Source organism: Furipterus horrens, unplaced genomic scaffold, assembly GCF_987537825.1.
Source record: "Furipterus horrens unplaced genomic scaffold, mFurHor1.1.pri manual_scaffold_7, whole genome shotgun sequence".
Classification (NCBI taxonomy): domain Eukaryota; kingdom Metazoa; phylum Chordata; class Mammalia; order Chiroptera; family Furipteridae; genus Furipterus; species Furipterus horrens.
In genome coordinates this window covers 97,628,315-97,656,270 of record NW_028327177.1, presented here as the reverse complement: position 1 = coordinate 97,656,270, position 27,956 = coordinate 97,628,315, and the positions used below count along the sequence as shown (strand labels likewise).

The window sequence follows — 27,956 nt, the reverse complement described above, 5'->3', positions numbered from 1 at the left end:
GGACCCCTGGCTCCCGGCGGGCGGAGGCGGGGTTTTCGAGGGGCAGGCCCTGGACGGGGGCGGGGCCGTGGCCGGCACCTGGGTGAGGTTGCGCCGCCCCGCCCCTTTGCACTTCCGTGTGCTGCGGCGCGGGAGCGGGAGGTGGCTGCCCTGGGATCCCCCGAGAGACCACCAGCACCCGCCCGCCGCGCCTAAGCCCAGAAGATACTTCACTGGCCTCCGGGCCCAGCCCGGTCGGGGTCCCCGAGACTCCCAGCCGCGCGCGCGCCCAGGAACCGCGCCCGGAGCCAGCCCCGGCCGCCGCGACCCCTGGCTCCTGGTTCTGCGCCTGGAGGTGAGTGAGGGCCGGGCCCGGACGTGGGACCGGGGCTACTCGGAGGGCGCGCCACCCCTCCCTTCTGCCTCCCTCCCCCCTCCGGTTCCCGTTTTCGAAACTGAGAAACTGACTAAGCCTTGGCCAGATGAAGTCCCACCGCGCTCCGGGACCCGCCAGTGCCTCAGTACCCCTGTCTGTCTGTCTGTCTGTCCCTCCGTTCAGCCGTAGAAGCCGAAACCCTCTTGTCCGTCCGCTCCAGGACCCCCTACCCGCCTGTGTCCCCAGCTCCTCCGAGCGTCTGCCCGTCCCTCCCGAATCTCTGGGGCCCTCTCTCCGTCCCCACCCCTTCTGTGTTCCGCCGTCCGCCTGCTCTTAGTCTCTATCTGTGGGTCCCTCGCCCTCCGCGTGCCCGATAGCCCCACCCCAACCCCCCTCCCACCGTCTCCTAGATTCTGTTTTCCTGGAGGGGCGCCCCCAGCCCATGCTCGCCGCCCCCAGCCTGTCCCGCCTCCTCTCTTTTTCTACTGCGGGGCCCGGGCTAGGCCGCCCGCCGGGCCTCGCCTCCCGTCCCGTAGTCGCTGCCTGGCCCGAGCGGCGCCTCCTCCTCGATATATCTCCTTTCAGTCTTGTTATCTCTTGGTCTCTCCATCTGTCTCCGGGCTGGGCGTGGCTCCAGTCCCCACCCCACCTTCCCGCCCCGCCCTTGTGCTCTTCTGAGCCCCCTACCCGGTTGGCCCCTTCCAGGACACTTCTGCCCAAGGCCTCTCCCCAGCCCAGACGCCACACCCGTGGGGGCCCAGCCAGGTGAGGGGAGGAGGTGGGGAGAGCCAGGGTGAAGAGGCAGGAGGTGGGCATGGTCAGAACTTGTTCCACTTCCCCAAATCCCCCACTTAAACCTGATCAGAAGGATTTACTGTGAGTGGAGGGTTGTCCTACCTTGTATGCATGGATCCTGTCTCCTTGAGCTGATTCCTCTGTAGCTGGGTTTGTAGGTATGTTCTGTGTCTGTGTCTGCTTGGGTGTTCTTTGTCACTGTCTGGAACTTGCCCCTGTGTATCTTTTTTCACATGTGTGATTTGCCTATGTGTGTATGTATGTCTTTTGGGGTGTTCTGAGACTGTGCTGTGTGTGCTATGTCTTGGTGTGCCCTTTATCACCAGACTCCCCACTAGGTGTTGGTGTGTGTGTCTGTGTGCCCCCATGTGTGCATCCCTGTGTCTGCAGGCTTCTGTGTCGCACACTGGGTATATCATGGTGACCCAGTAGCCATGAGTACATTCAAGCAGTTAATTGTGGGACCCGATGGTGTTAGGGCACCAGCCCACCAGGCTCCTGTGTGAGTGAGTGTGTCTGTACAAGTGTGTGTATGTGTGTGTGTGCACTCGCGTGCCCTTTCTCTTCTGAGTCACTGTGATCAGGCTGACCTGGTCACTAAGGGAGGGGACTGGTCCCTTGGGTTTCCTTGTTCCTGCTGTGGACTGAGCTGGGGTGTGGTGGATGGGCCAGCAGAGGGCAGTGGGGTGTGTGTATGTGTGTGTGTGTGTGTGTGAGTGTGTGTGATGTGGAGGTGTTTGGACAGCTGCATCTGGCTGTAGGGTGGTGTAAGGTATTTGGTGTGTGACAGTACTGGGGCTGGGGGCAAGACTTGATGTGTGGGCCTATGACTGGTGGGAGACTCACAGTCTGACTGTATGAAACTGTGAGTATGTGTGCTAGGGGAGTAATTGATTGTGGGGAACCGAGAGTGCTTGGGTGTGGGTGTCAGGAGCAGGAGGGGATGAAACAAGGTGTGTGGTGCCTGTGCTCTGGGGTGACAGTGCTGGGAGGGAAGGTGAGAGCCCCAGAGTGTGTGTGTGAGCAGGATGGAGGCTGTGAGGTTTGGGTATGCGTGCAGCACACTCAAGTCCAGCCCTCACTCCTGGGGAGAGGCGGGAGGCTTTCATATCGCACCTTCCTCTACTCCCCCAAGTTGACAGACACCAGAGGGCAAGGCTTGGGGTTTGTAGTGTTGTGACCAAGACCTCAGAACTCTGGACCCAGGAAAGACTTGGACACAAAAATCCCGGTGCCTGTTAATAGTGAGAGATCAGAGCTAGGCCTCTCTAAGGCTGTTTCTTTATCTGCAGAAGGGAGAAAGTTGTTGTGAGGACTAGAGTTCTGTGCCAAAGATTCTTAAGCACAGCTTTGGCCCATAGTGAGAGTTCAGCACATGATAAGTCTTATTTAATGACCACTTACTTTCCCCCAACTGTATGGTCCCCATTCTTCTGGGAGCTGGGGCTAGTAAAAGCCTAGCTTGTTCCCCAACCCAGTTCCCTAATGGCAATGTATTTGTTGCCCACCCCCCACCCCCACATTCCCTCGACCAGACTCCTTGTGGGAGGCAAGACAGCTGCCTGAGACCCCACCAGCATCTAGCCCTGTTTATCCCACATGTCAATTCCCTCCCACCCTCTAGTCTCAGCTGTAGTGATGGGGGAGAGAGTGGCTTGGGGGGTGGGGTGGGGGAGTGTGATTTGGAGCTGTGACTGTAGGGCCCTGACACCATTTAGCTGGCACAGCTAATTGGAATTTAAATTAAAATTAGAAGTAAACTACAGACAAAAAGATAAAACCTGAGGATGCCTCAGCCCCCAGGAGGTGGTGATGGGGGTCTTCAGCTAGAAAAGGGGGAATCTTTTGTGGAGACCTGACCTACAGAAAAAGTAATCAGGGCACTAGGATACCTTGCTGCCTTTGCCATTTCTTCCTTCAAGGATATCTCTGGGCCTCAGGTTTTTTTTTTTTTACCCCCTGGATAATGGGCACAGCAGTAATATGAGAATCACCTTAACTAGAATGTGCAAAACAACAAAAAAGTGTCACTATTCATTTGGCACTTCCAACTGGAGTCCAGCATAGAAGCTGGCATACCACATCCTTGGAGCCTCAGAACCACTTACGGAGATGTACCCTCCCCGTTTTAAGGATGAGGCAAACTGAGGCTAAGAGGGATTGCCCCAGGCCACAAAGCGGTGGTATCCAATTGCACCCTGACTCTCCCAGGCATACAGGGCAACATCTTGCAGACCAGAGGATTAGGAACAGATTTCTTGCTGTTTCTGTATGTAGCCTGAAAAGGCTCTGAGGGCTGAGATAGCATTTCAACCCCTAGCGTAGAGTGACTGTATAACTAGTGCCCTGGAAAAGTAGGGCCCAACACTAATTCACAGAAAAGAAAGTCAAATTCGAAGAGACCTGAAGTCTTAGAGTCAAACAAGGCTGAGCCAGGCTTGAGTCGGTCATGCTGGGGAGAGCCTGTTTGGTGACACCTCCCAGCTCAGCTCTTCTCTCTTGTTCCTGCAGGTCTGCCGGGACCTGACCAAGGTGAGGGCAGCAGGCCTACTTCTCCTGGTGGTGGTTGTGTGGTGGCGGCACCAGGAGCCCAGACTAAGGGCAAGGGGACCCAGGAGCCCCAGGTAAGACTAGATCATCTTAGACAGATGGACAGTAGACAGGGTGGACTTCTTCTTTGGGCTTCTCCCCTTCTGCCCTGAGACTCAGTTGGGGTGGGGGGAGGCAGCACACAGGGTTCTTGGTCTGAGTGTGGGACCTTGGTGCCCAGAGGGGTAGCAGTTTGTCTTGCATATGAGTGTTCCCTGCCTGGAACTGGCTTCTGGCCCAGCAAAGGCTTTGACCTTGATGCTCAGAGGCCTGTGGCCCAGCAGTGGTTTGGGGTGAGGAGTGGTGACACTTTGCTGGTCAGTTAGAGAGAAGGTAGTGTGTGAGCCAAGGGTTGAAGGTGGGTGTATCAGTTTTTCCATGGTCCCTTATCTCTGCTTCAGGCTGTCCTCATCATCACACAGGGAAACTGAAGTTTGCTCTAGGTTCCACAGTGAGTGGGTTGGATATTGAGCTGGGAATGGATTGAAGTCTTCCAGCTCCTGGTACAACTGAGCTCTCTTCTACACCCATTTCAACATTTCCCCAGACTCTCTGGGGCCAGAGGAGAGATTCTAAATCTCCGGCCCCGGCCTCCAGATTCAGGGTTAGCCGTGCAGAGTTGCTAAGGAATGTTGGTGAAGGCTACAGTCTCTGAGGCCCCTCATAAAACTAGAAGTTCTTTTCTTTGGGTCCAGCCTTGCCTCGTTCAGTCCCCATTGTAATGAAGACAGCCTGTGAGTTACCCATTGCATGTCCAGAGCCCAGTGAGCAGGATTCTGAGGGGCATGGTGGGAAATGCTGAGAGCACAGAACCTAGAGAGTGATGGTGGGCAGGGGTGGCAAAGGTGGGCTTTTCTTCAGGAGTCCTTCCTGATCATTCCCCGATTCCCATCCCTTTGGCTGTCTTGAGAGTGAATAGACAAGTGGGCCTAACTAGGGGGAGGGGGCTGAACAAAAACAGGGTCTTCACTGGGTTGTCTGTTTATTCAACCTACCTACAAATCTTGTTGGGGAGGAGGTGATGATGTGCTCTTGGCTGGCTGGGGACTGTGTTACCTCAAATAAGGGGCCAATCCCCTCCTAGCACTGAGCCTCATTCCCTAAGAAGTTCAATTAATTAGCCTTGGAGCCAGCCCACTTTCAACTCTCAAACATCACCTACCTAGCCAGCATAGACATATATTCATACAGGGATACAGAAACTGAGGCTGCACTTGGCAGCTATGCCCACAGACCCACAAGTACCTGCACATGCACATGTGCATACATGTATACAGGTGTTCATATGCCCTCACCCATAGGCATGCCTGAGCATGCACACAGACACTCACCCAGTCACCATGCACTCAGATGCCTGCCCACACATACTACACTATGCCCATTCTGGGTCAGGAAGGGGGGTCCTTGGTCAGGGTCATAGTCCTGCTTGTGTCTGGCACTGAGAATGAGGTTTGAGGTGTGGCGGTGACCACAGGTGGTCAAGGGGGCTGGGGGTCACCTTGGGAGGTAGGCTATGCCCAGGCATTCACTAGCTATTCTCCCCAGTTAGCCCAGTCTTCTAGGCTGACCAGGGCTAGGCATAGGAGGTAGAGGAGCAAGGGTGTCGGGGAGGGGCCCTGTCAGCTGTGCTGGCACCGTTTGTGGCTGTTGCCACAGAGGCGGAAGTGGGCTGCCTGTGGTCATTGAGCCAAGGTGCTCACAGGTTGGTGGGGGATCTATCAGCTCTTCAGTCTCCCACAGTGTTCATGCCAGGTAGAAGTGGAGGACTGGAAGACAGAAGGGTACTTCTGGAGCAGTCTGTGCACTTTCCAACGCCTGGTCCCTGGGGGGAGGCCCGTCTGTCCTAGGTGTTTCCGGAGGCTCACTTCCTCTGGGCTGCCCAGGAAGTGGTTTTAGAGTGGGACTGACCAGCCCTCTGTCTGTGGCTCACCCTGCCTGGCCTTGCCTGCAAGGGGAGCAGCATCTGGTTAGTGGATTAGGCCAACTGACTAGACTTTCCACTGCCCAGGCTGGCCAGACCTTGACAAAGACTCAGGGAGCCCTCCGCCATGAAGCCTTCCACAATCTCCACAATCCCGGCTCCTCTCTTGCACCAAACCAAGGCTCAGAGCATTAGATCTGGCAGGCATGGCCCCTGTGTGTGAGTGGCCACAACTGGGCTGCATCTCTGGGATGAGGCAGCTCCCAGCAGCTGTATGAATGAACCTGGGCAGGTGGCTTTGATGCCCCGTGCCTCAGTCTCTGCCTCTGACAAATGAGAGAATGATAGTATCCACCTTTATGGAGTTGTGCCAGAAACAATAGATAATGTATGCAAAGTAGCTAGCACTGTGCCTGGTGTATTTTTCGTGTTTAAGGGGTAGAAACTGAAGTTATGTAAAGCATTTAGCACCCGGTTCATGGTAACTGTTAAAAAAACAGCAAGTGGTACTGATGATGTGGTTATTATGTCAGATGGCCCTGGTGCTGGCCCTTGTCACAGGCCCAGGTGGCTGTAGAGTCTGGCTGAGCAGGCAGGTGTCTGGCTCCCTCGTGCCCCCTTGATTCTGCCTTCAGAGGCAGTGCTACAGGGTGGGGAGAGTTCCATGGGTTCATTAGGTTCCATGTCCTCTGAGAAGAGGAGCTCCAGGGTGGAGCAGTTGTGCCCACTCAGAGGCCCATCCCCCTCCTCCTCTCCTCTGTTTCAAAGGGAGAAAAATAGAGCTCAGGACAAATAAAAGGGAAAGGCAGTCTGCAGCTGCCTGCTGCCCCCTCAGGCCTCCATTGGGTCCCCTCCTCCTCTTGCCTCCCCCATCAGGACACGGCTTGGAGAAGCTGAGGCTGGCAATGAGGGGGTAGGTGGTGAGCCCTCCTGCCAGTCTGCCTCCCCTTCAGGCCCCTGGAGTCAGTCCTTGGGCTGGGGGTGGGGGTGGACATCTAGGGCTGATGGAGGCTGGAGGAGTGGGGGCATTTCTACACACACATCCTTGACAAATGGCACTGGATGGCAGGAGCATGCAGGTCAGCCTAGTGAGGGTTGGGCTGAGCTTTGGCCTTCACTATCCAGCATCAAGAGACTGGAGACCTCGGGTGTCAGAGTGGTAATGGTGGGGTAGTAGCAGGTGCCAGAAGTCTGGAGGCCTGGAGATTGGCAGTTACCTGGGCTAAGAGTGTGAGTGAGGGCATCCTGAAAGTTTAGGAGCAAGACCTCTGCAGGTGTCCGACAGACCTGGATTCAAATTCTTGCTAGATATTTATTAGCTGTACTTTCGAGCCAGGGACTGGACTGCTTTGAGCCTTAGCTGCCTTATCTATGAAATGGGCATATCAGGGAGTGTCCCTCTTGAGACCTGAATGAGAAGTAGTCAGGGTGTGTTTTGGGGAAAGGGTTAGAAGACAGAACAGTAAGTACAGAGGCTCCTAAGTGAGATGGAACTTGTCTATTCCAGGAACTGAGAGTTCATCGTGGCTGGGGCAGAGGGGTGAAGGAAGGGCAGGGGCTGAGGACGTCAGAGAGGTAATGAGGGCAGGTTGGGTGAGCCAGGCCAGTGAGAGGAGTCTGGGTTTATCAGAGGGGAAATGGAAAACACTGGGGGCTTAGGGAGCGGGTGATGAAATCTTAAAAGACCCACCGAGTTGCTGGGGCCAAGGGGCTGTGGGGGCCAGAGCAGAGGATGGAGAGCAGTGAGCAGGCAGGTGCCAAGCCTAGGGCTGGTAGAGGTGCCAGGATAGGGGCAGCAGGCAGAGAAAAGGGAGGACTTCAGGATAGACTACAGAGGCAGAAATGATGATGTTGCTGTGTGAGTGGATGGTGGGAAGGGAGGAAAAAGACCCGCATGTGTCTCGCCTGAACAACTGGGCAAGCACTGTTGCTGCTAGGAGATGGGGGTCACTTCCTTGGGGGAGCATCAGTCAGCCTGTTTTGGACATGTTTGAGTAACTTTAGAGCATAGTGAAGTCAGGGAGGCAGGTGGGTTCAGGAGGGTCTGGCCTGGAAGTTGAGGGATAGCATGTACAGCTCAGAGTGAGGAGGAGAGGGTTCCACGGGCCTTTGGTGGAAGCGCTGTGTACAGGTCCAGATGGCTGTCCCTTGAAGGTCCCTGCCAAGGTGCCCAGGAGGGCAGGCTTGTGGTGGCTGAGCCGCTGTTTTCACAACAGCCCTGGAAGCTTTGGATCATGTCTGTGGCTATGTTGGCTAAACAGGTGCAGTGGAGCAGCCAGTCACCAAGGCCTGAGGCTGGGTCAGATGTCTGCTTGGTATGGGCTGAGAGTGTTGGGGGCTAGTGGGGGAAGACAGGATTGCAAGGTCTTATAGTGTCAGGGCTGGAGAAAGCTTAGAAGTATCCATTGTCAAGATAGTGAAACTGAGACCCTGACAGGGGTCTCCCAGAAGACTCAGGCTTTCTTTGTCCAGCCCAGTCTCTTCTCAGAGCAGCAGACCAAAGCAGATCACTGCAGGGCTGGGTGGCTTGAAAGAGCCCCTTTACCACTGATCCAAGAAGTTTGGAGGCCCCTGTAATTACCAAGCATAGCTGGAAATGGTGCCAGGAGCTGCACTGAGCACAGACCTCTTACAGATGTCAACAGTGCGCCTTGGCCAAGCTCACAGGGGACAGAAGGCAGACCGGATCTGAACTAGACCTGTCCAGCCCACACCCAGGGCCCTGATCTCCAGTTTTTCTGTTCACTCCCTGCTGTTCACAGTCCTGCCTCTCTACAGCTTTCTTCTGATCCTTAAAGTGGGGAGGCGTCATCCAGGCCCACTCCCCTAGTGGGAGGATTGATGGCAAAAGCCTTAGGTGGCCATCGCACCTTCTCTTAAACACAAAGATGGCTGTCAACAATCAGGAGGAGGCCTCTGGGCGCACAGACAGAAGGGTTGAGGGTCAGATGTGGGGCCATCTCTCTGGGGGCTGGTGGAGGAGCCGCTCCCTCCCCAACCACTTGCACATGCCCTTGCCCCACTGGCGGCCAGATGTACAGTTCCAGGGCCTTAACCAGAAGGTCTCTCTCTGCCTTGCCTGGGGGCTGCCCTGTTGGCTTTGTGGCTTTGGGTGAATTGCTTCACCTATCTTGTCTGTTTCTGCCCAGTGAGTCTGGAACTCATTGGAGATCATGTGTGGAGTAGAGGGCACAGCCATCCCACCTGCACTGGTTCAAGCCCTCCCCTTTTTCTATGTGCTAGACCTGTGACTGCCTCATCAGCAGCCTCTGCTGACTTCCCCTCAGACAGGTGGGTGGAGTAGGCCTACCCCACAGTGACCCAACCCTTCCCTGACCTGCTCACTGCTTCCCTGGCACCCTTTGGGCCAGGAGGGACTTCTCCAGCCTCCCTCCCTGTGGAGGCCCTGCCTGCCTGACACCTGCCTGCCTTTCCCACCCCTTCATCTCCCCAACCACTGTGGCCCAGGGGCCGCAGTAGAAAAAGCTACATTTGGACTTCCCTAGGCCAGATCCTGGTCAGGGGATGTGTGGGTCCTTCCAGGCTAGTGTTTATCTTTGTGCCCATGTGCCCATTATGTGCTGTGGCACCCTGTGTGCACATGGATCTCTCTGTGCTGACAACTGCATGAGGGTATTAAGGTCCTGTGTGGTCTGCGTGGGCCTGAGTGCCTGTCAGCATATGAGAGTCAGTGAGTTGGGGTGTGTTTCTTAGTGTATGTGTCACTAAGCTGTCATAGGAGCATGTGTGTGCCCGTGGCTACAGCCGTTTGTGTATGTGTGTCCAACTTCAGGCAGGGCCCCCATGTGTAACTGTGTGTTTGGGTTGGTGGGTGTGCCATGTGTGCACATGTGTGTGGTTACTCTGGGAGAGGCCCTGACATAACCCCCTACCCTGCTCCTCACAGAGGCCCCCTTGTCCTCAGTCCTGCCATGAAGGGGCCTTTGTTCCTCCCTCAGGGGCACTCAGGGGTTTCTCCCTCTGGCTGAGCCAAGGGCTTCACCAATCCTACCGCTAGCTGAGTGATTCAAAGCCTGTGCCTGGTATGAGCTATGCCCCGAATGAGGTCCTACCCCCACACGTGCTGGCACAGGCAGGTGTAAGCTGTTGCTAGCCAGGGTCCCTCTGGCTGGGTGGGCCCATGGTACCTCTGCTTAGCCCTCAGATTGAAGCCCTTCATGACGCCCCAGCCAACAGAACCTCCAGCCCTCATGCTACCCCAGTCCCTCTCCCCCCTTTCTTCCTGCTCACTGCCTGAGAAGTGGGCATATCCTTCTCTGTAACTACATATTTATATGTCTTTCCTCACCAGGCTGTGAGTTTCATGCATCTGGTGTGTCTTTGTCACTGTGGTGCCTGCTGAGTGGGCTTGAGGAGCACTGGGGGTGACCTGGGACTGAATTGGGCCTTCAGGACCTACAGCCCCCACCCTGTCCCGTGCAGATATCACCTGCATGTGTTTTCCTGGGAAGAAGGCCAAGGTCTTTCATTGGTTCTTAAGATATTGTCACCTCTTTTGTAATTACACGTTTCATTCACACTGCCACGCCTCTCCACCGATCCCATCTGAATCCCGTGGGCTGGGCTGGGCCTACAGTGGAATTTTTGAATGTCTCCAGGACACTCAGGTGTTCAACCCAGGCTGAGAAGGCTGAGCTAGAGGCAGAGACACTGCCCAGACCACAGACCCAAGTCCTCCACAGGAGCAGGATCTCAGACACCTCATGGGTACCTGCAGAGGCCATGGTGCCAGGGAGCAGATGACTTCCTGGGGAGTGGGCAAGGATCCCCCAGGGCTAATGTTTTGAACTGTCTGGAAGGATACATAGGAATTCAGGAGGATATTCTGGCTGAGGGGACTGCATATGGAAAAATGGGGTGGCTTGAGAGTGGGACATGTATTCGATGTAGCTGGAGCACAGGCCAGGGCCAGGCTGAGGCATGGGCTTTCTCCAAGGAGGGTGGGATCCCTGGAGGGTCCAAGCTGTGGGGAGAATGAATGGGAAGGGACCAGGAGTGGTGACAGGTGGGAGGGGTCCTGGGGAAAGGGAGGAGAGTCTAGGCAGTGGTTGGTGTGTGTGGGGTGAGGGACAGGGCGAGAAGGATCCCCGGCTGGGGGATGAGGCACCTATCCCAGGGAAGTGCAGGTGTGGGGAGCATCTTCTGCTCTGGCACTTGGCCATGACCTGAGACCATAGCTGGTCCTCCTCCCTGAGCAGGGCTGGACACATGGGGGCTGGGGCACAGGCCCTGGTGGGGGCCTTGGAAGGGTCTTGCTAGCCCTTCCCCTCCACCACCCCCTGCTCTTCTTGCTGGGCCCATTTCCTGGGTTGTGAAACCCTGTGGCCTCCTTGACTGGCTTCTTGGGGAGGCCATTCTCTCAGCCAGTCTGTTACCTGCCTGCCTGCCCAGCCTGGCAGCTTCCTCCACACCCGGCCCCTGGCCCTGTTGCAACTCTGCCAGGACCAGCCCTATGCCTTCCTGCTGATTACACTGCCGCTCATTCTTCTTCCCTCCCAGTGCCTGGGCCTCATGTGCCTCCTCCTTCTTCGTTCATCCCTCAAGGCCTATGTGGGCTGGACCTTTGCAGGTCCAAGCCAGGTCTGCATCTCTAGGGAGCCTAGTCTGACACCACTGACACCCAGTTTTGGTGGTCCCTTCCATGGGCAGGCAGCCGGGGCTGCTCCAAGTCTGGGCAGGTATATCTGGAAAGGGGTGCACTGGAAGGGCACCTCTGCTCCTCAGGGGTCTATTTAAGGGAATAGACTTCAGATCTACCAGGTCCTCAGCTGATCTCTACTCACCCTTGTTTGCTGGACTTCAGTCTGCCACTTCTTGTTTACCTAGCAGACTTTCTGAGGGACACCCCCTCCCGATACCCCACATTCACACACACTCCAAAAGCCAGGCTAAGGCCTTTCTTTTCAGGCCCCGCTTTGCTTCTCTGTCCAGTGGACATCACCCTGTGGCCTGTGAGGCAGAATCAAATGCCAGGAAAGGGCTGGGGTGGAGGAGACCAGGTCAGCTCTGCGGGGCAGGGGGCCCTCATTGACCTTGGTTTCCCAATCTATGTGGGCACATCAATCTTTGAAGGCCCATTTCTTGGAGATATTTTGGCTTGCTGGGTTTTATTTTTCCCCTCTAACAAAAGTGTTATCATACAATTTACAGAAGATTGTAGAAAAATTAGAAAATGCATTCCTGTTCCCAGTGGTGCCACCCATCAGGCTATGTCCCCCACCCTGCATCCTTTGCTGGAACACACTTGTGCACATGTGTGGCTATGCAGCATTCATACTTGTCCTCTGTGCCCTGGGAGTTCCAACCAGTGCAGTCACTCTAGTCAGCTCGATGTTGACCTTGCCTACTGCCCCAAACTGGCTGGGAGCAGATTTCCATCGCCCTGAGGAGGTATGTGCATGCTCTGGCCTGGCCAAACACCACCTCTCCTTCCCTCTGGGCTGCTGGTTTAGGGCAGGGTGGGGAGCAGGGCCAGTGAGCCTTTATCCCCTGGAGCTGGAATCAATATGGCCAAACCTTACCCAGGTTTTGAGAGCCAAGCAGCTGGGACAGGAGGGAAGGCAGCAGTTCAGGGATCTGTACCAACCACCCTCTTTATATAGAAGGCGGGTGGTCCTCAAGGTCAGGCCTAGGACCAGCCTGGAGGGGGTTGGGTGGGTAGACTCTGATCAAGCACAGGGTACCTGTCTCCTGGTGTCCTCACCTCTGTTTGTTTTCTCTATCCTGATGAGTGTATGTGTGTGCTCCTGCTGGCACATTTATTTCTCTAATTCTGCCCTCTCTTTGCCTTCATCTCATCTTCTTGGCATGGCACACTGGAAAGAATATGGGCCAAAACATCAGGCAGGCCTGGATTCAAATCCTTCTTCTACCACTTACTGGCTGTGTGATCTTGGGCAAATCACTTAGCCTCTCTGAGCTTGCTTTTTTAATCAGTAAAATTATTCATCTCCTGGACCTGCACAGGGATAAAGTATGCTAATGCCATTCAAGGCTAATCTACTATGTTGTTGGCCTCAGAAAAAGAATGATCCTTGTTATAATGGGGGCTCTGAGATTCACACCCAGACCTTTGACTCCAAATCCAATGCTCTCTGCTTCATTGTGCTGGAGAAGAAGGTGAATGGAGACCAGGAGCCCACAGGTGGCTGGGAAAGGTTTGGTTGGCCTCAGCTGGCTCCAGAGCTTGTCCCTACAGAGCTATGTATGGGGTCCAGCCCCTGCCACCTCCATGGCTTTGCAGAGCCATGATGAGGCTGAGCCAGTGGCCTTCCTCTGGGGCCTGTGAGCCTGGGCCTATTTGCATGGGACTATAAATAGTTGGCACACCTTGCTTTTGTGCCGTTACTTTACCCCCAGGCCTCCCCACCAGCGTTCAGACGTTCTGCAAGGTAAGTGGGCAACTCTGGCTCCTCTGTGCAGTGGAGGACTTGGTGTGCAGGGACCCAGGACCTCTCAGAGTTACATAGTGATGGAAAAAGATGCTGGCTCATGGTGTCTCTCCCTCCTGGCGTCCAGGCAGTGTAACTAGGGTAGAGGAGGTGGTAGAGCCTGGCAGGACACATGCTTTGGTTTTAGTCCTAAGAAGTTGGGACTAGGTGACTTAACCCTAGGGTTACTGCTGAAGAGCTCCAGGAGGTCTCCCTCCTTGTGGCACTGTGGCCTAGTGGTTCAGGTTTGGGGCCAGGGCCCACTGTGGTTGTGGTTTTCCCCTGGTGGCTTCTAGCTAACTGTGAGCGGCAGCTGCTCTGACTGTGCGTGCAGAGAGCTGGAGGGCAGGCCTACTGGACTGGGCTCTGCCTCACCCTCCCAGGGTTTCTCTGACACCCCCACTCTCTCCTCCTCAAGGTAACATGGGTGGTCCCCATGGACAGCTCCTGCTGGGCTTCCTGGAGTTAAGGGAAGTCCTGGAGAGCATGGGGCATCTGGGCAGGGCTGCGAGGGGAGACAGTGGGGAGAAGGAGCTGCTGCAGGTGTCTGGCACACGCGCCGTTTCAGGGTGAGCAGCTGTGTGTTCCTGGAGACTTGGTTGGCCTGTCCACACATTGGATCCTGGGCCAGGCAAGGCAGCAGGAGTGGCATGATGCCCTTTTTGCCTAGGGGTTTGGGACACTCACCCAGACTCCTATACCCACTCCCAGCCAGGCCAGTGCAGCTCACTCTTCACTTTAACATTACGTGAGTACCTACCATGTGCCACCCACTCCATCTCCTTGCATGCACACACATCTCCGCAGCTGTGCGGTCACTCCCACATGCACCCTCACACATGGTCTGGCCCAGGGAGGAGCCGGCAGCGGCCCACAGCTGGCCCTCCCTCCCTTTACAGAGGTCGTGGCGGCTGGCCGGGCTGGGCTCAGGCTGAAGGCTTTGGCATCTGGGCTCTGATGCTTGTTTGCACACCCACTCTCACTGCCTCTGAGTAGGAGCAAGGCCCAGGCAGGGGACGTGTTGGTCTGCCCCTCCTTGTCCATACCCTCTGCTCTGACTGCTAGCCTCAGAGGACTGGCCAGGCCACTGGGCTGAGCTGCAGGCTGAGGTCAGTGTTTCCTGTGAGCTATCTGGGCTGGAAGCTCCCAGCAGACATGGCTGCTGCTCTGGCTGCCTCGTGCAAGAGCCAGGGGCTGGGCTGCTGCATGTGTGCACATACATGGGCATGGGTAGGGGTGCAAGTCCGAGTCCACCTCTGCTGGCCTATGTTCAGGATGGAGTACAAGTACATATGTGTGTGCATGTACATGAGTGTTTACTCAAGCAGGATTATGGCTCATCCTCCTGTGTGGGGCCTGGAGCCTGTGTCCAAGTAGATATATGAGTATGCACATGTGGGCTTGCACATGTGAGCATCCTTCATGAGTGACAGCCCAAAAGATGCTCAGGGTCATTTCCTGTAGTGACCCTTTATTTGAGGAATGTGAGGAACGTGAGTAATAGGGTGTGTGGGCCAATCTGTGTGATTTAAAAAGCACATTCAGTGTTACATTGAACATTAAAATGTTTTATATTTGGAAAATGATTTGTTTGAAAGCACAGGCAATCTTCCGGGAAGGCAAGAGGCCCTGACCTCAAGGGGCTCAGGTTCAGAAGGGCCAGGACACAGATGTGGGTGGGGCCTTCCCCAGCCCTGGCCACTGAGTGAAGTGGGGGCTTCATCAGTGGAACCTTGGCTTCAGATTCTGGGTTGGCTTCACAGTGTCTGTTTCCCTGTCTGAAAAATGGGGGTGGTCATTGTGTCTTGGCTTATCTACCTGGGTTTTTAGGAGCAAAAGTTTTTGAAAGCCAAGAGGGCTGTGTGGGGAGGAGGGGAGACGTGGTCCTTCACATCTTGGCCAGCACACGCTGGGTACCAGGCACATAGTAACAGATGTGTTCAGCTGGGCATTAAAGGAGGCACTGAATGACTATGCAAATGAACAACTAGGGGGTCACAGACTCAAATGCCCCCAGGGCCCAGGTAGGTTTTGGAGAGGCATGAAAGGGTCCCTGCCTGGAGTGGCCTGGCAGGGGTGCCCGACCAAGGAGGCCGTCCCAGCCAGTTCTTGCTTGATGTCCCATCTTCTAGTTTTACCAGGGATGCCACACAACTCGACTTACATAAAACTTCTCAATTTTAACTTTGGCAACTAAGACTAGTGCATTTTAAGCACCACGTGGGCCAAGCTCAATGCTGTGAGAGCCCTGGGTGAGCGGATACCTGACCACTTCCCAGGGTTGTTCCTCCTGGCCTGGCCCTGCCCTGCTGCCCGGCCTCACTCCTCCTGTGTATGCAACCCTGCTGCAGGCCCAACATGGCACCGTTCCTGCGCATCGCCTTCAACTCCTATGAGCTGGGCTCTCTGCAGGCTGCAGACGAGGCAAACCAGCCCTTCTGTGCGGTGAAGATGAAGGAAGCACTCAGCACAGGTAGGGCTGGAGGCCGGACCATGGAAACGTGGCAGCAGCAGTGGGCCTGAGAGTCCGGGCCCAGCAGGAAGCATTGGGGGAGCGGGGCTTATTCTCCTAGAACTTCTGAGATAGCCTACCCTTGCTCATCCCTGTCTCCCTGCCAGCCCAGCTGTGGATACAGGGAAGCAGCCCTCACTGGGGCCCAGGGCCCTGGCTCCTCCCTCACTGGTTGTTTCACCAAATAGTTTTTAACGTGTCCATCTGTGCCAGTCCCTGTGCTGGGCACCGAGGACGCTGCTGTGCTCCGGGGCTGACCTGTCCTGCCCTCAAGAGGCTCACAGTCAGGTTGGGGAGCCAGACAATGAGTCCTGCGATAGGGAAGCTGAGGGAAGGCATCATCCGCTGCCAAGGTCAGGGGCTTCTTCTTGGAAGAGGTGTACATCTCAGGCCATTCCTTCTTGCTTCTGCCCTCATCTGGTCAACCCTGGCTCGTCCTTTAGGTCTCACCTAAGCTGTCTCTTCTTCCAGAAGGCTTCCCAACCCTGAAGTTGGGGCAGGTCCTCTGACATTGGCAAGTCTAGAACCACTGACTTTTCTCATTTCAATTTCATTACAGCTATAATTTAACATTTACTGGAGGCATGAACTGGTTCATGTCTCTGCCTGGGATTGAGGGTCTAGGAGGGCAGGCACCAGGTTTAACTTTTCTTTCTGCCATGTTCCTTGCCTCCGGTACATGGCTGGCATGTGGAAGCTCTCAGCACATGTTCACTGAGTGAATGCACAGGGAAGGGGAAATCTAAGTGGGGCTGAAGGAAGAAGGTCACAGAAAGAAGGAACAACAGGAGCAAAGGCCTGGAAATGGGGCCTGGCAGAATGCCCACGAGGAGCTAGCTGCCAGCAGTTCTGTGCTCTGGAGTGTGTTGGGAGGAAGATGAAGCTGGTGAGGTGAACAGAGCACAGTCACGCAAGCTGAGCAGTGGAGACTCAGTCCCAAGCACACTGGGAAGCCACAGTGGGCCCTCAGGGAGATAGCCAGGAAATTCTGTCCAGGCTGAAGGCTGTCAGAAGTCTAGAGAGGGAGGGACAGAGGGGCCCCCACTTGACATGTCTGGCTTGGCCCCCATTGCAGAGCGTGGGAAGACGCTGGTGCAGAAGAAGCCCACCATGTACCCCGAGTGGAAGTCCACGTTTGATGCCCACATCTATGAGGGCCGTGTCATCCAGATTGTGCTGATGCGGGCAGCAGAGGAGCCATTGTCAGAGGTGACAGTGGGCGTGTCAGTGCTGGCTGAGCGCTGCAAGAAGAACAATGGCAAGGCCGAATTCTGGGTGAGGGGGCCCTCGAGCTGCAGTTGGACGTGCATGCGCGTGCGTGCACACGTGTGTGTGTGTGTGTGTGTGTGTGTGTGTGTGTGTGTGTGTGTGGTGAATGAGCATGGCTGCTGGGTGCAGCTTTGCAGCCAAAACAGCTGAGTTCAAATCCCAGCTCTGCAGTTTACCAAATCCCAGCTTCTCTGAGGCTGTTTCCAAAGCTATAAGAAGGAGAAGCTGCTAAAAGACCCTACTTTAGTGTCAGTCGTTCAGATGAAATGAGCAGCTGGACATAAAGGGCTAATTGTAGAACTGGGCACAGGGTAGGTGCTAAAGAGAGCCATCCTTGTTATTGCAACTACTTTTTTCCCTTATAATTTTATAAAGGCAGGATGTGCACATAGTAAAACATTTCAAACTGTGTATAAAGGTGTGTCTGGCCCTAACCCCCAGCTCCAGGCCCCCTTCTCAGAGGCACTCAGTTCTGTTTGGAATCTTTGCAGGTATTCCAGGCCCAGCAGGCATTAGGGAACAGCAGTTATGACCTTCAACAGTGAGGATGTGGGAGAAGGGGAAAGCTGATGGCCCACCACTCACCTGCCAATCCGGGGCTCTGCACACACATGTGGCCACAGGATGCCAGTGCTGGCAGAGCATCCCTGTCCCCTAGGGTTACTTGTGGCCTCCTGCGGCCAAAATGTCCCCACTGGAAAAGACCTGTGATCATCAGGGACTCTGGTTGACCTCTAGTGAGGGCTAAAGGGGTTGAGCCAAGAGACAAATTGATTCAGAGCTACACTGACCCTTAGCCAGTCAAGCAGAGACACTTGCTGGGCTCTCTGTCCACTACCCCAAGGGATAATGTCAGTCACCAGGCCTGGGTCCTGGAAAGGTGAGGGTCCTGCCCTCAGAACCAGTCAGTCTGTGTGAGGAGACCACATGCAGACCTCCTGACAGAGATCCAGCATGCGTGTGTTAGTATGCATGTGTCTGTGTCTGCATGTGCAGGGGGACAGGGGCCCTCTGTTCTAATATCCTTGTTAAGGGGGCAGCAGTGTTGAGGGTGGGGAGTTTCCCTTCCCACTCTGTTCCCAGGCCATGTGGCCAGGCTGGGTGTGGGCTGGATCCTTTCACTTCCCCAAATGTAATAATACCCATGGGTGGGGGGTGGGGCTCAGGGGCGGGGCCCGTCCCTACCCACACCAGGCAGACAGGTGTCCCGCAAGGCTGCCAGGGCTCCCTTGGCCTTGGGAGACCAACTATGGGGGCGGGTTCTGAGTCTGGCTTGGCCCGGGCCCACCCTCATTGACCCCTACTACCCTCACCCCGCAGCTGGACCTGCAACCCCAGGCCAAGGTGTTGATGTCTGTACAGTATTTCCTGGAAGATGGAGGTAAGAGCCTCCCTACTGGGCAGGGGAATGTAGGTTCAGAGACCAGAGCCAGGACAGAGGTCTAGAAAAGCAGCCCCCATCAACAATCTGTCCAGGGCCACCGTGGGAGGGACAGTATGGGTGTTGTCCCTTCTGTGGCTGCGGCTGACCTCATCACTCGATGGCCCCCAGATTGCAAGCAATCTCTGCGGGGTGAAGACGAGGCCAAGTTCCCAACGATGAACCGCCGTGGAGCCATTAAACAGGCCAAAATCCACTACATCAAGAACCACGAGTTTATTGCCACCTTCTTTAGGCAGCCGACCTTCTGTTCTGTGTGCAAGGATTTTGTTTGGTGAGGACTGGCTGTACCCACTGGGGGGCCGGGTTAAGGGAGGGCCACACCCAGTTCTTTCCCCCCACTAACCTGCCTGGGGATTTGCCTTTCAGGGGTCTCAACAAGCAAGGCTACAAATGCAGGCGTAAGTGTCTCCACAGTCTGGTTTGTATGCACATGTGTCTAGCAGTGCTTGCGTGTGTTCACAGGAGAGCCTGTGTCGCTGTGTTGGGACTGCATGCCTGGGCAAAGCCTCTGTGTGCTTGAGTGTGTTTTTCGTATCAGAGTACATGTGTGTATGATGGCTACATTCAGTGAGTGGTGGAGCCAATCCTGCACATCTCTTCCCAACTCTGCATTCAGTGATATCACACTGGTAGCCTAAAGTGGGTCACAGTGGAGTATTTACAGAGAAACCAGCCAATACTGCGCATCAGGGCTTTTTCCCCCCAGAGAGACTGTCAGATCTTGACCCGCACACCGCTGGCTGCGTGTGTGCTTTGTTAGATATGTCTATATCTGGGTGCACACGTATGAGCACACCTTTCTCCACAATGGTGCATGTACCAGGCATTGTGCAATGGCAGTTAGGAGCACAGGCTCTGGAGCCAGACTACCTGGGTTTGAATCCTGGCTCTACCGCTTCCTAGTTGTAGGACCTTAGGTAAAGTTACTTAACCTCTCTGTGCCTCAGTTTTCTCATCTATAAAATAGGGATAATAGAGTCATTGTAGAGATCAAGTGGGATAAAATATGTAAAGCTGTATCTTAAGGGTGGCTGGTACATGGTAAGCATTCTATCAATATGTAAGAAGCCCTATCATTATTATACATGTGTGTGTAAGCATGTCTTTGAGTTAGGGCGTATCTGTGTGTGCATGTGCGTGAGAAAGAGCCTAGGAGCTATTTGCTGTACTGGGGCATGCAAGAGGGAAAGGGGGGCTCCCTTGCCTCCACTTCTCTCACTGCAATACCCCACACCCCTCACTTCTGCCCCCCTGCGCCGCCCACCAGTACTCCTCGAGCCTAATCTCTGAGATCCACCAGATAGGCCTGTCCTCCCTGTCCCATACTTCACAGGCCCCTCCTTTGAGGACTGGCGGGAGGAGAGAAAAATAAGGCTCTGGGCCCAAGGCCTCTGGGGTGAGGGTGTGGGTGGTTGGGAGAACGGTGGCTTTGTGTAGGGGGCTGGACTGGGCCAGCTCACAGACTCTCCCTTTCCGGTGCCTTCCCATCCCCCGTCCTGGGCCTGTACCTCCTCAAGAATGCAACGCTGCCATCCATAAGAAATGCATCGACAAGATCATCGGCCGGTGCACAGGCACTGCGACCAACAGCCGGGACACCATAGTGAGGCTGGGTCTAGGGCAGGGCCCTGGGGATCTGGGGGGGGTGGGCTTGGCCAGATGGGAGGGATTTGGGCTCTCCCTCCCCCTTTCCCTGTGGGGCTCACCCTTCCTCCCCGTTTTTCTTGGTCTTTCCTTGAACCTCTGGATTTCCCAGTTCCCAGTGGAGCCCTGTTGGCATCTTGCCATGCATGGGGGTTGGGGAGAGGTAGGGTTGAGGAACAGGTTGGAGCTGCCATGTGACCCTTGACCTATGACTCCCCCCCACCCCCCAGTTCCAAAAAGAACGGTTCAACATCGACATGCCGCACCGGTTCAAGGTTTACAACTACATGAGCCCTACCTTCTGTGACCACTGTGGCAGCCTGCTCTGGGGGCTGGTGAAGCAGGGATTAAAGTGTGAAGGTGTGTGCCCCTGGCTCAGGCTGGGGTGGAGGTGCTGGGAGAGGGGGACTCCCAACTGGGCCTACCCACCCGGGCCTCATAAACTCCACCTAACTGATGCTGCCTTTGCCCTCTTGCTGGGGGATTTCAAGTAGGGAGGCCTTGGTGAGCCCTCCCCACTGGCCTGACTGGCTCTACCATGTACCTGCTGTGTGGCCACCAGGTAGAAGGTGCCACTTCTCTGAGCTCTGCATCCTCAAGTGTAACACGGGGCTCAGAGTAGAGTAGGATCCAGAGAGTCACTGCTGCATGAGAGCAGGTGTCCCCCAAACGCTCCTCACCCCAGCTTCACTGATAGAGGAGAAACAAGAGACCCCTGCAGGAAAAGGGACTTGTCTAGGTCATCCCACATGTTCTTTGAAGGGTCAGAATTAGGTCCGATACCTTCTGCTTTTTGTTTTTCTCTTTAAATAATGAAAGATTTAAAGTGCTTGTGATGACTTCAGATGTTTTTGTGAAGACAGGAAACCCAGCAGAGCCCATAAAGCCCTCCTTTCTCCATTTCTCCACCTCTCCCTGCCCTTGGTGGGCCTGCTGGCTGTCCTGCCTGGGCACGGGCCCTAATGGGCCTGTTTCTTCCTCCCCCAGACTGTGGCATGAACGTGCACCATAAGTGCCAGACGAAGGTTGCCAATCTCTGCGGCATCAACCAGAAGCTCTTGGCTGAGGCATTGAACCAAGTCAGCCAGGTGGGCAGCACCGTGGGAACCTGGGACAGAGGGTAGTGGGGTTGGGGCAGTCAGGGCTCACACCCACTCCTGGGGGACCACAGTCGGGGGCTTATATCCAAGATTCCACTTCTGGAAGACCCAGTTCAAGAATTAAGCAGGAGAGGGTGGTGGGTTTATTCCCATTAGAAGTTAGTTACTTCAACAGTTCTATGCTTGCAGGTGAACATGGGGGTGGGGCACAAGGTGAAACACTTAGAACGAAGTCTTCGTGTGTATATGGTCTTTCATATGTGTTGGGTGTGGTGGGATTCAAGGGATGCCACAAAACTTTAAGGTAAAATTCTCAATTCACAAGTGAAGGCAACACAAAAATCTATTAAGTGGTTGGGAAGGTAGTGTCCAATTTACAAAACTTCTGTTTGTAATGACTGCTTTCCAGACCACCCAGGCATTCCTGTGCAAGCGCGCGCGTGCGCGCGCGTGTGTGTGTGTGTGTGTGTACCATACCACTTGGGGGTCCTGGGCCTTGCCCCTGCTGTCCCCCATTGATATCAAGGTTCAATTATGGATTGTTGGGGGTCTTCCCTCTGGGCTGGGAATTCTGACCATGGTATGACCAACCATCTGGCCCCCCAACCACCACCTCCTTCTCCAGAAACCCTCCCGGAAGTCAGAGACAGAGTCTGCAGAGCCTGTTGGGATCTACCAGAATTTTGAGAAGAAGCCAGGAGTCTCAGGAGATGAATCTGCAGGTAAAGCTGGGCCTGTTCCCCCGGGAAAACCTCTACTTCCCGGTAGGGCCCAGGATGGGGCCTGGCTTCCCTCCATTGTCAAGTGAGACCTGAAAGGAGGCACTGCCATGGGGAAGGATCCCCTTCTTCTCTGAGACCCCTTACCCCAGCTCACCCCTGGACCCCGTCGGGGACTCTGCAGACAGAGACCTGAGTCTGAAGTACCTTCTCTCCAGCAGACAATGGGACTTACGGCAAGATCTGGGAGGGCAGCACCAGGTGCAACATTGAGAACTTTACCTTCCACAAGGTCCTGGGCAAAGGCAGCTTCGGGAAGGTGAGGGGCCATATGGCCCTGAGGCAGCCCAAGGAACCTGGTTGGGTGGGGCTGTGTTGCCCTGGCCTTTGGCCCGGGCCTCTGCTGCTCAGCACCCCACTTACCCCTCAGGTGCTGCTTGCAGAGCTGAAGGGCAAAAAGGAGTTCTTCGCTATCAAGGCGCTCAAGAAGGATGTGGTTCTGATTGACGATGATGTGGAGTGCACCATGGTGGAGAAGCGGGTGCTGGCGCTCGCCTGGGAGAATCCCTTTCTCACCCACCTCTACTGCACCTTCCAGACCAAGGTGTTTGGCCCTCCCACTGGCACTGCCCCAGGAGCTACAGCTCACCTCTGCCTTCCATTCCAGGCCATGCCTTCCACTCAGATCACCTAAGGCGGGGTTGTGTCCCCTCCTCGTACTCCCCAGGGCAGGGCCATTTCTCCTCCTCTCACTTCCCCCAGGGCAGAGTTGTCCCCTGCTTCAGTGGCCCTCCCATTTCTGTGCCTCTGCTCACTACCCTCCCCACCCCAGGACCACCTGTTCTTCGTGATGGAATTCCTCAACGGGGGGGACCTGATGTACCACATCCAGGACAAAGGCCGCTTCGAGCTGTACCGTGCCATGTATGTGAGGGCCCCGTTGGGGGAAGAGTCCACTGCCAGTCTGCGCTCCATTTATTTTTTCCTCTCCCCGAAGGAGCTACCCTGAGCTAGAGCTGGGGTTGGAGAGACTGGTGGTAGTTGGGGCTGCCCCCATTGTATGGGAGACCTGGGTGGTGGGTGAGCTCTGACTGGGCGCACAGCACAGACTTGCTGGCCTCTGTCCCCTCCATGGGCCTCAATCAGGGCATCCTCATGGTGATCTGCATAACACAGGACCCTGGCATGTGACCTCATACTAGCATGTATGCCCAAAGTGTGTGAGTGCATGCGTGTACATATGTATTATCAGTATAAATGTATATACTCTTATGACAGAAAATTGTCTTATTTGGAGCTTTTCCTTCACAATTTTTTTTTCTGCCTTGGCTGCTAAACCCCACTTGCCTGACACAAGATGTACTTGATTGGGCCAAGGTGGTCTGTGGAGTTATTTGCAGCATTTCGTGCCCCTGGAGGTGGAGATGAGGGACTGGGGAGAAGCAAGGGCCAATCGTCAGAAATTCCAGAACTCTCTCTTTCTCTCTCTGTCATATCCAGGTTTTATGCTGCTGAGATAGTCTGTGGACTACAGTTTCTACACAGTAAAGGGATCATTTACAGGTACAGGTGGGGAGGAGTTGGGATTTGGGGGAGCTTTCAGGAAAGGAGGTTCCAACCCCATCATACCCTCTGAAATGCTCTGAGTGGAGCCCAGCCCAGCTCTCACCCCCATCTCTTCCTAGTCAGTATTTAGTTGGGTATTTGCCTAACCCTCCTACTCCATTGCTAGAATTCCTGGTGGCCCCTCAGCTGAGGCTGGTGTAGCTCCAGGGACTGGAAACTTGCTGCCCATATGCAGCACCACAGGTGGGAGTGCAGCACTGACTGGTACGGTGTCTTCCTTCCTCAGTGCAGTGAGTGCCCCTCTGAAGCCCCATCTGCGCACTTTCAGCTTCCACCAATAGGAACTGATTCCATAAAATTCCCACCCAATAAATGACAGTCCCATTCGACAGTGTTACTATGCCCTCGTCAAAAAGGCTGAGGCCACGTATATGTCCTGATGTGGGGTGATGCCAAGATAGGTGGTCAAGTGGAAAACAAACCCACGAGACAGTGTATATTGAATATTAAGGTGCATATTTTAAAAGATGAGGTAAAATGCATGTTGTAATGTGTTCGTCCGTACCTAGCATCACTCTAGGGAAGGCCTGGCCATCGGGGTTAGTGGAAGGTGTACTTTTTACATGCTGTTTGCCCTTTTCTACTACTTGTTACTATGGGCATAAATTATCTACTCCAACAACCAACTACATAAAAATAGACATGGTCTTTTACACAAACTTGAACTTGGGGCCACTTCCACTGTTGACCAACGAGGTGTCCCTGGGCAAGTGATATCACCTCCCTGAGTCTCATTTTAGGTTTTGGAAAGTAGGACGTTGTGTGTCCAGCATACAACACACAGTAGGTGGCTTGCAGGAAGCGCCTATTGTGGTGCCTCCTCCCCTCCTGCTTCCTTTTCTCTTCCTCCTTCCCTTGTCCCCTTGGGAAGAATAATAGGCTTACAGGACTAAAAATGGGGGCTGAGGGACAGGGTGGAATTGGCTCCTGCTGACCTCGTCTCTTGTCCTTTCCCCTCAGGGATCTGAAGTTGGACAATGTGATGCTGGACCAGAATGGCCACATCAAGATTGCTGACTTCGGTATGTGCAAAGAGAACATCTTCGGGGAGAAGCAGGCCAGTACCTTCTGCGGCACCCCTGACTATATCGCCCCTGAGGTGAGCTCCCACCTACCCAGCCTCCAGCTCAGTCAGACACATGTCTTAACAGGGTAGAGCCAGGAAGGCTTCCCTGAGAAATGATGTCTGCGCCAAGCCAAGAGGGTGAGGAAGACTGGCCGGGGCCTGTGCTCCGGGATCCCTCTAGCTCTGGCACCTTCTGCCCCAGATCCTGCAGGGTCTGAAGTACTCCTTTTCTGTGGACTGGTGGTCCTTTGGAGTCCTTCTCTACGAGATGCTCATTGGGCAGTCCCCCTTCCATGGTGATGATGAGGACGAACTCTTCGAGTCCATCCGTGTAGACACACCGCATTATCCCCGCTGGATCACCAAAGAGTCCAAGGATATCCTGGAGAAGGTGGGTGGCCCTGGGCTAGGCTGGCTAGGGGCAAGAACCAGTAAACGTGAGGTCACAGGAATGCCAGAAGCCTCTGGAATAGCAGCCTCACTGATGCTCCAGTCCTAACATGCTGGGGGTATTGCTCTCTTGCCGTGTTCAACAGGAGGTCCTGTCTAAGTGCCCTGCACTGAATTGACCTGGCATGGTGATTTGGTTACAAGCTTAGGCCAGGAGACCTGAGGCTAAACGCTAAGTCTGTCTCCTTATCTGCATATCTGAAAACCTGAGTTGTTGGGAAGAAAATATAAATGTATGATGCTCAGGTTTGTGCCAGGCAGTTGGCAAACACTCAATAAATAGCCACTGCTTTTACTCAAGTCCCAGCAGCCCCCGCACACAACCTGGGAGTACAGCAGGCAAGAGAAGATCCCCTCAGCCTCAGTGGCCCTGGGCTGCACCACTGGGTTAGGCCAGGCCTTCTGGATGCCCTGGGTCTGCTTGGGGGTTTGCTAAGGCTCTGATTTCCTATAGCCCTTGAGTGCTAACCAGGGCCCCTGCTGGGTTGCAGCTACTTGAAAGGGACCCAACCAAGAGGCTGGGAGTGACTGGAAACATCAAAATTCATCCCTTCTTCAAGACCATCAATTGGACTCTGCTGGAGAAACGTCAGGTGGAGCCGCCCTTCAAGCCCAAAGTGGTATGTGATCCAACTTCAGTAGGGCCACCCACTCAGTGTTGCCCCTGCTGCCTTCAGGGTGGGCAGCTCCTTTGCCTGACTCTCTCCATGTTATTTACATGCTTTTTCCTCTCCCTTCTTTCAGCACGCCTGCTTCCCCGATCTCCCTGGCACATTCAGTCACAGCCTCTACCCTGATAGTCTCACCCTCTTCTCACTCAGTCATTCAATAAACACTGGGAACTGCGGATTCAGCCACCACTTAATCTACATTTTTTTTAGCACCTGTTGTATGCAGGGGCTTGTGCTTTGGGAATCAGTATTAAGACCTCCCTCCCTTCATCCATCCAATCCATTTTCCAGTAAATATTGGAAATGCTGAGTGCCTGTTGGGTGCAGAGCACTGTGCTGAGCTGCTCAGCAAAGTGGGAAGCCCAGTCCAGAGCTGGAGGAACCCCAGCTCAACTGAGATAAGAAACTTGAACACAGATGCTTACTCATGATATAACAACGGTATGGAAGCTGTCACAATGCCATACACCATCAGTTGTCATCAGGCAGGTCTATCAGCAGGAGCCCAGGATGTATAGAATGCAGTGCATCTGAGAGGAAGTGGGATGTGGGCAGGGCTGGGAGCATCTGGGAAGTTTTTCTAGGTAGAGGAGGGATGGTTCACATGAAGGCCCAAAATCCACAGAGGCCACCAACAGGCCAGCAGGAGAGCAGAGACAGGTTGGGGCCAAAATTTGGAGCATGCCAAACACCTCAGAACCTGGACTCTATGGTTCTTCTCTGCTCACAGTTCCTCCTTCCCACTCCTTTTCTTTCCTCTGCTTCCCCTCCTCCATCAGGACACGCTGTCCCACTGGGCAGCCTGTGTGCCTGGAAGTTGCAGAGCACTTTTCTTGCTCCAGGGACCTCAAACTTGATACCTCTTGGCTTGGCACGCCACTCCAGGCCAGGCCGGCTGCAGGAAAATCATGCAGGCTGCTCTCAGTCTCACTTATGATAGAAAGAGTGATAGATTGACTTCTCTGCACTAAGAAACACAAATGGCAGGAGTGATGATCAGCAACCTGTCAGTGGGGAGGGGTGGGGCCTGTGGCGAGCGGCTGAGCGGCCAAAGGGTGCTTCAGCACCAGGAGAGGATGGGTGAGGAAATGGACCTATGGCTGCTCTGATCTGCCTGTTTTCAAAAGAAGCCAGAAATCTGGGTTTTTATGTCAAATTGCCCAATTTCAAAATATTGGCTCAAATGCCATTAAAACCCACTGCAAGTCAAAGTGGTGTATTTGCCAGCTCAGTTTGGCCTGAGGGCCACCAGCCTGAGCTCTGTTACCATTTCACTATCCTCAGAAGCAGAGCTGGCAAGCTTTTCCTATGAACAGCCTTATAGTAACTAGTTTAGGCTTTGCAGGCCAGATGGTCTCAAAGCAGCTATAGGTGATATGTCAACGAGTGGGTGTGGTCGTGTACTAAAAAAAGTTTATGGACGCTGAAATGTGAATTTCATTTAGTTTTCATGGCATGAGATATTATTCTCCTTTTGATTTCTTCCTAACCATTGAACAATGTACAAGTCATTCTTAGTTTATGGGAATAATAAAAGCAGGCGGTGGGCGGGCTTTGGCCCTGCTCTGGACAAGCCCACCTCTCCTGGTCCAGGCTCAGAGCGCCCTGCTTGCTTTTCTTACCCCTTGGAAAAGCAGCGTCCGCCTTCTGGCCGGGCTCCTCTCAGGCTGGGAACAAGGACTCCCTTTTCTCGTCTCACTAAGGACAGTCCTGGCCTGGCCCAGCCTGACGGGTTCCCGAGGTGTTTGCGAGCCTTTGGAAGGCTGTCCCTTGGGTCCTGCTCACCCAGTTCTACCCTGTGCCCACAGAAGTCCCCTGGAGACTACAGCAACTTTGACCAGGAGTTCCTGAACGAAAAAGCGCGCCTCTCCTACAGCGACAAGAACCTCATCGACTCCATGGACCAGACAGCATTCGCTGGCTTCTCTTTTGTGAATCCCAAATTCGAGAGGCTCCTGGAAAAGTGAGGTTCCCAGACATGCCCCCCAACCCACCCCAGCCAAGGAGCCTGGGTCAGCTGGCATGGCATGCCCGCCCAGCCCAGACAGAGCAGGCTTGGCCCCCCTGCATCAGCATCTGCCAGCCCCCCGACAATAAGCAACAGTGTGACTGTCGTGATTTCTGCTGCTGCCCGCCCCCCTCACCTCCAGGAGGGGCCTTGGCTCCTGTCTGACTGGGCTCTTCATGGTACTTCCTCTCTGAACTGAGTGTGAATTTGCTTTTCCTCTGCCCTCAGAGGGAAACTGTAAATCCTGTGTTTCATTACTTGAATGTAGTTATCTATTGAAAAAATGTATTATATATATGCATATACATGTATACACATGCGCGCGCACACACACAC

The 27,956-nt window shown here is 54.6% G+C and overlaps 1 protein-coding gene across 2 annotated transcripts; it reads left to right on the top strand.

Moving 5' to 3' along the window:
- The first annotated feature begins 117 nt into the window (after window positions 1-117).
- On the top strand, window positions 118-27,956 carry PRKCD (protein kinase C delta). 2 transcript variants are annotated; one of them, XM_090284025.1, is made up of 19 exons: window positions 118-334; window positions 3,662-3,774; window positions 15,463-15,584; window positions 16,699-16,898; window positions 18,213-18,273; window positions 18,445-18,607; window positions 18,703-18,734; window positions 19,854-19,939; window positions 20,211-20,340; window positions 20,968-21,068; window positions 21,706-21,802; window positions 22,021-22,118; window positions 22,230-22,403; window positions 22,632-22,723; window positions 23,300-23,362; window positions 24,386-24,524; window positions 24,694-24,882; window positions 25,433-25,561; window positions 27,421-27,956. In XM_090284025.1, exons 3-19 carry the CDS (start codon window positions 15,470-15,472, stop codon window positions 27,577-27,579), a joined length of 2,028 nt encoding a protein of 675 aa, XP_090140151.1. In that variant the 5' UTR covers window positions 118-334; window positions 3,662-3,774; window positions 15,463-15,469; the 3' UTR covers window positions 27,580-27,956. The 2 variants fall into 2 exon arrangements, with proteins under 2 accessions (XP_090140151.1, XP_090140149.1); XM_090284023.1 differs by having other exon boundaries at window positions 22,018-22,118.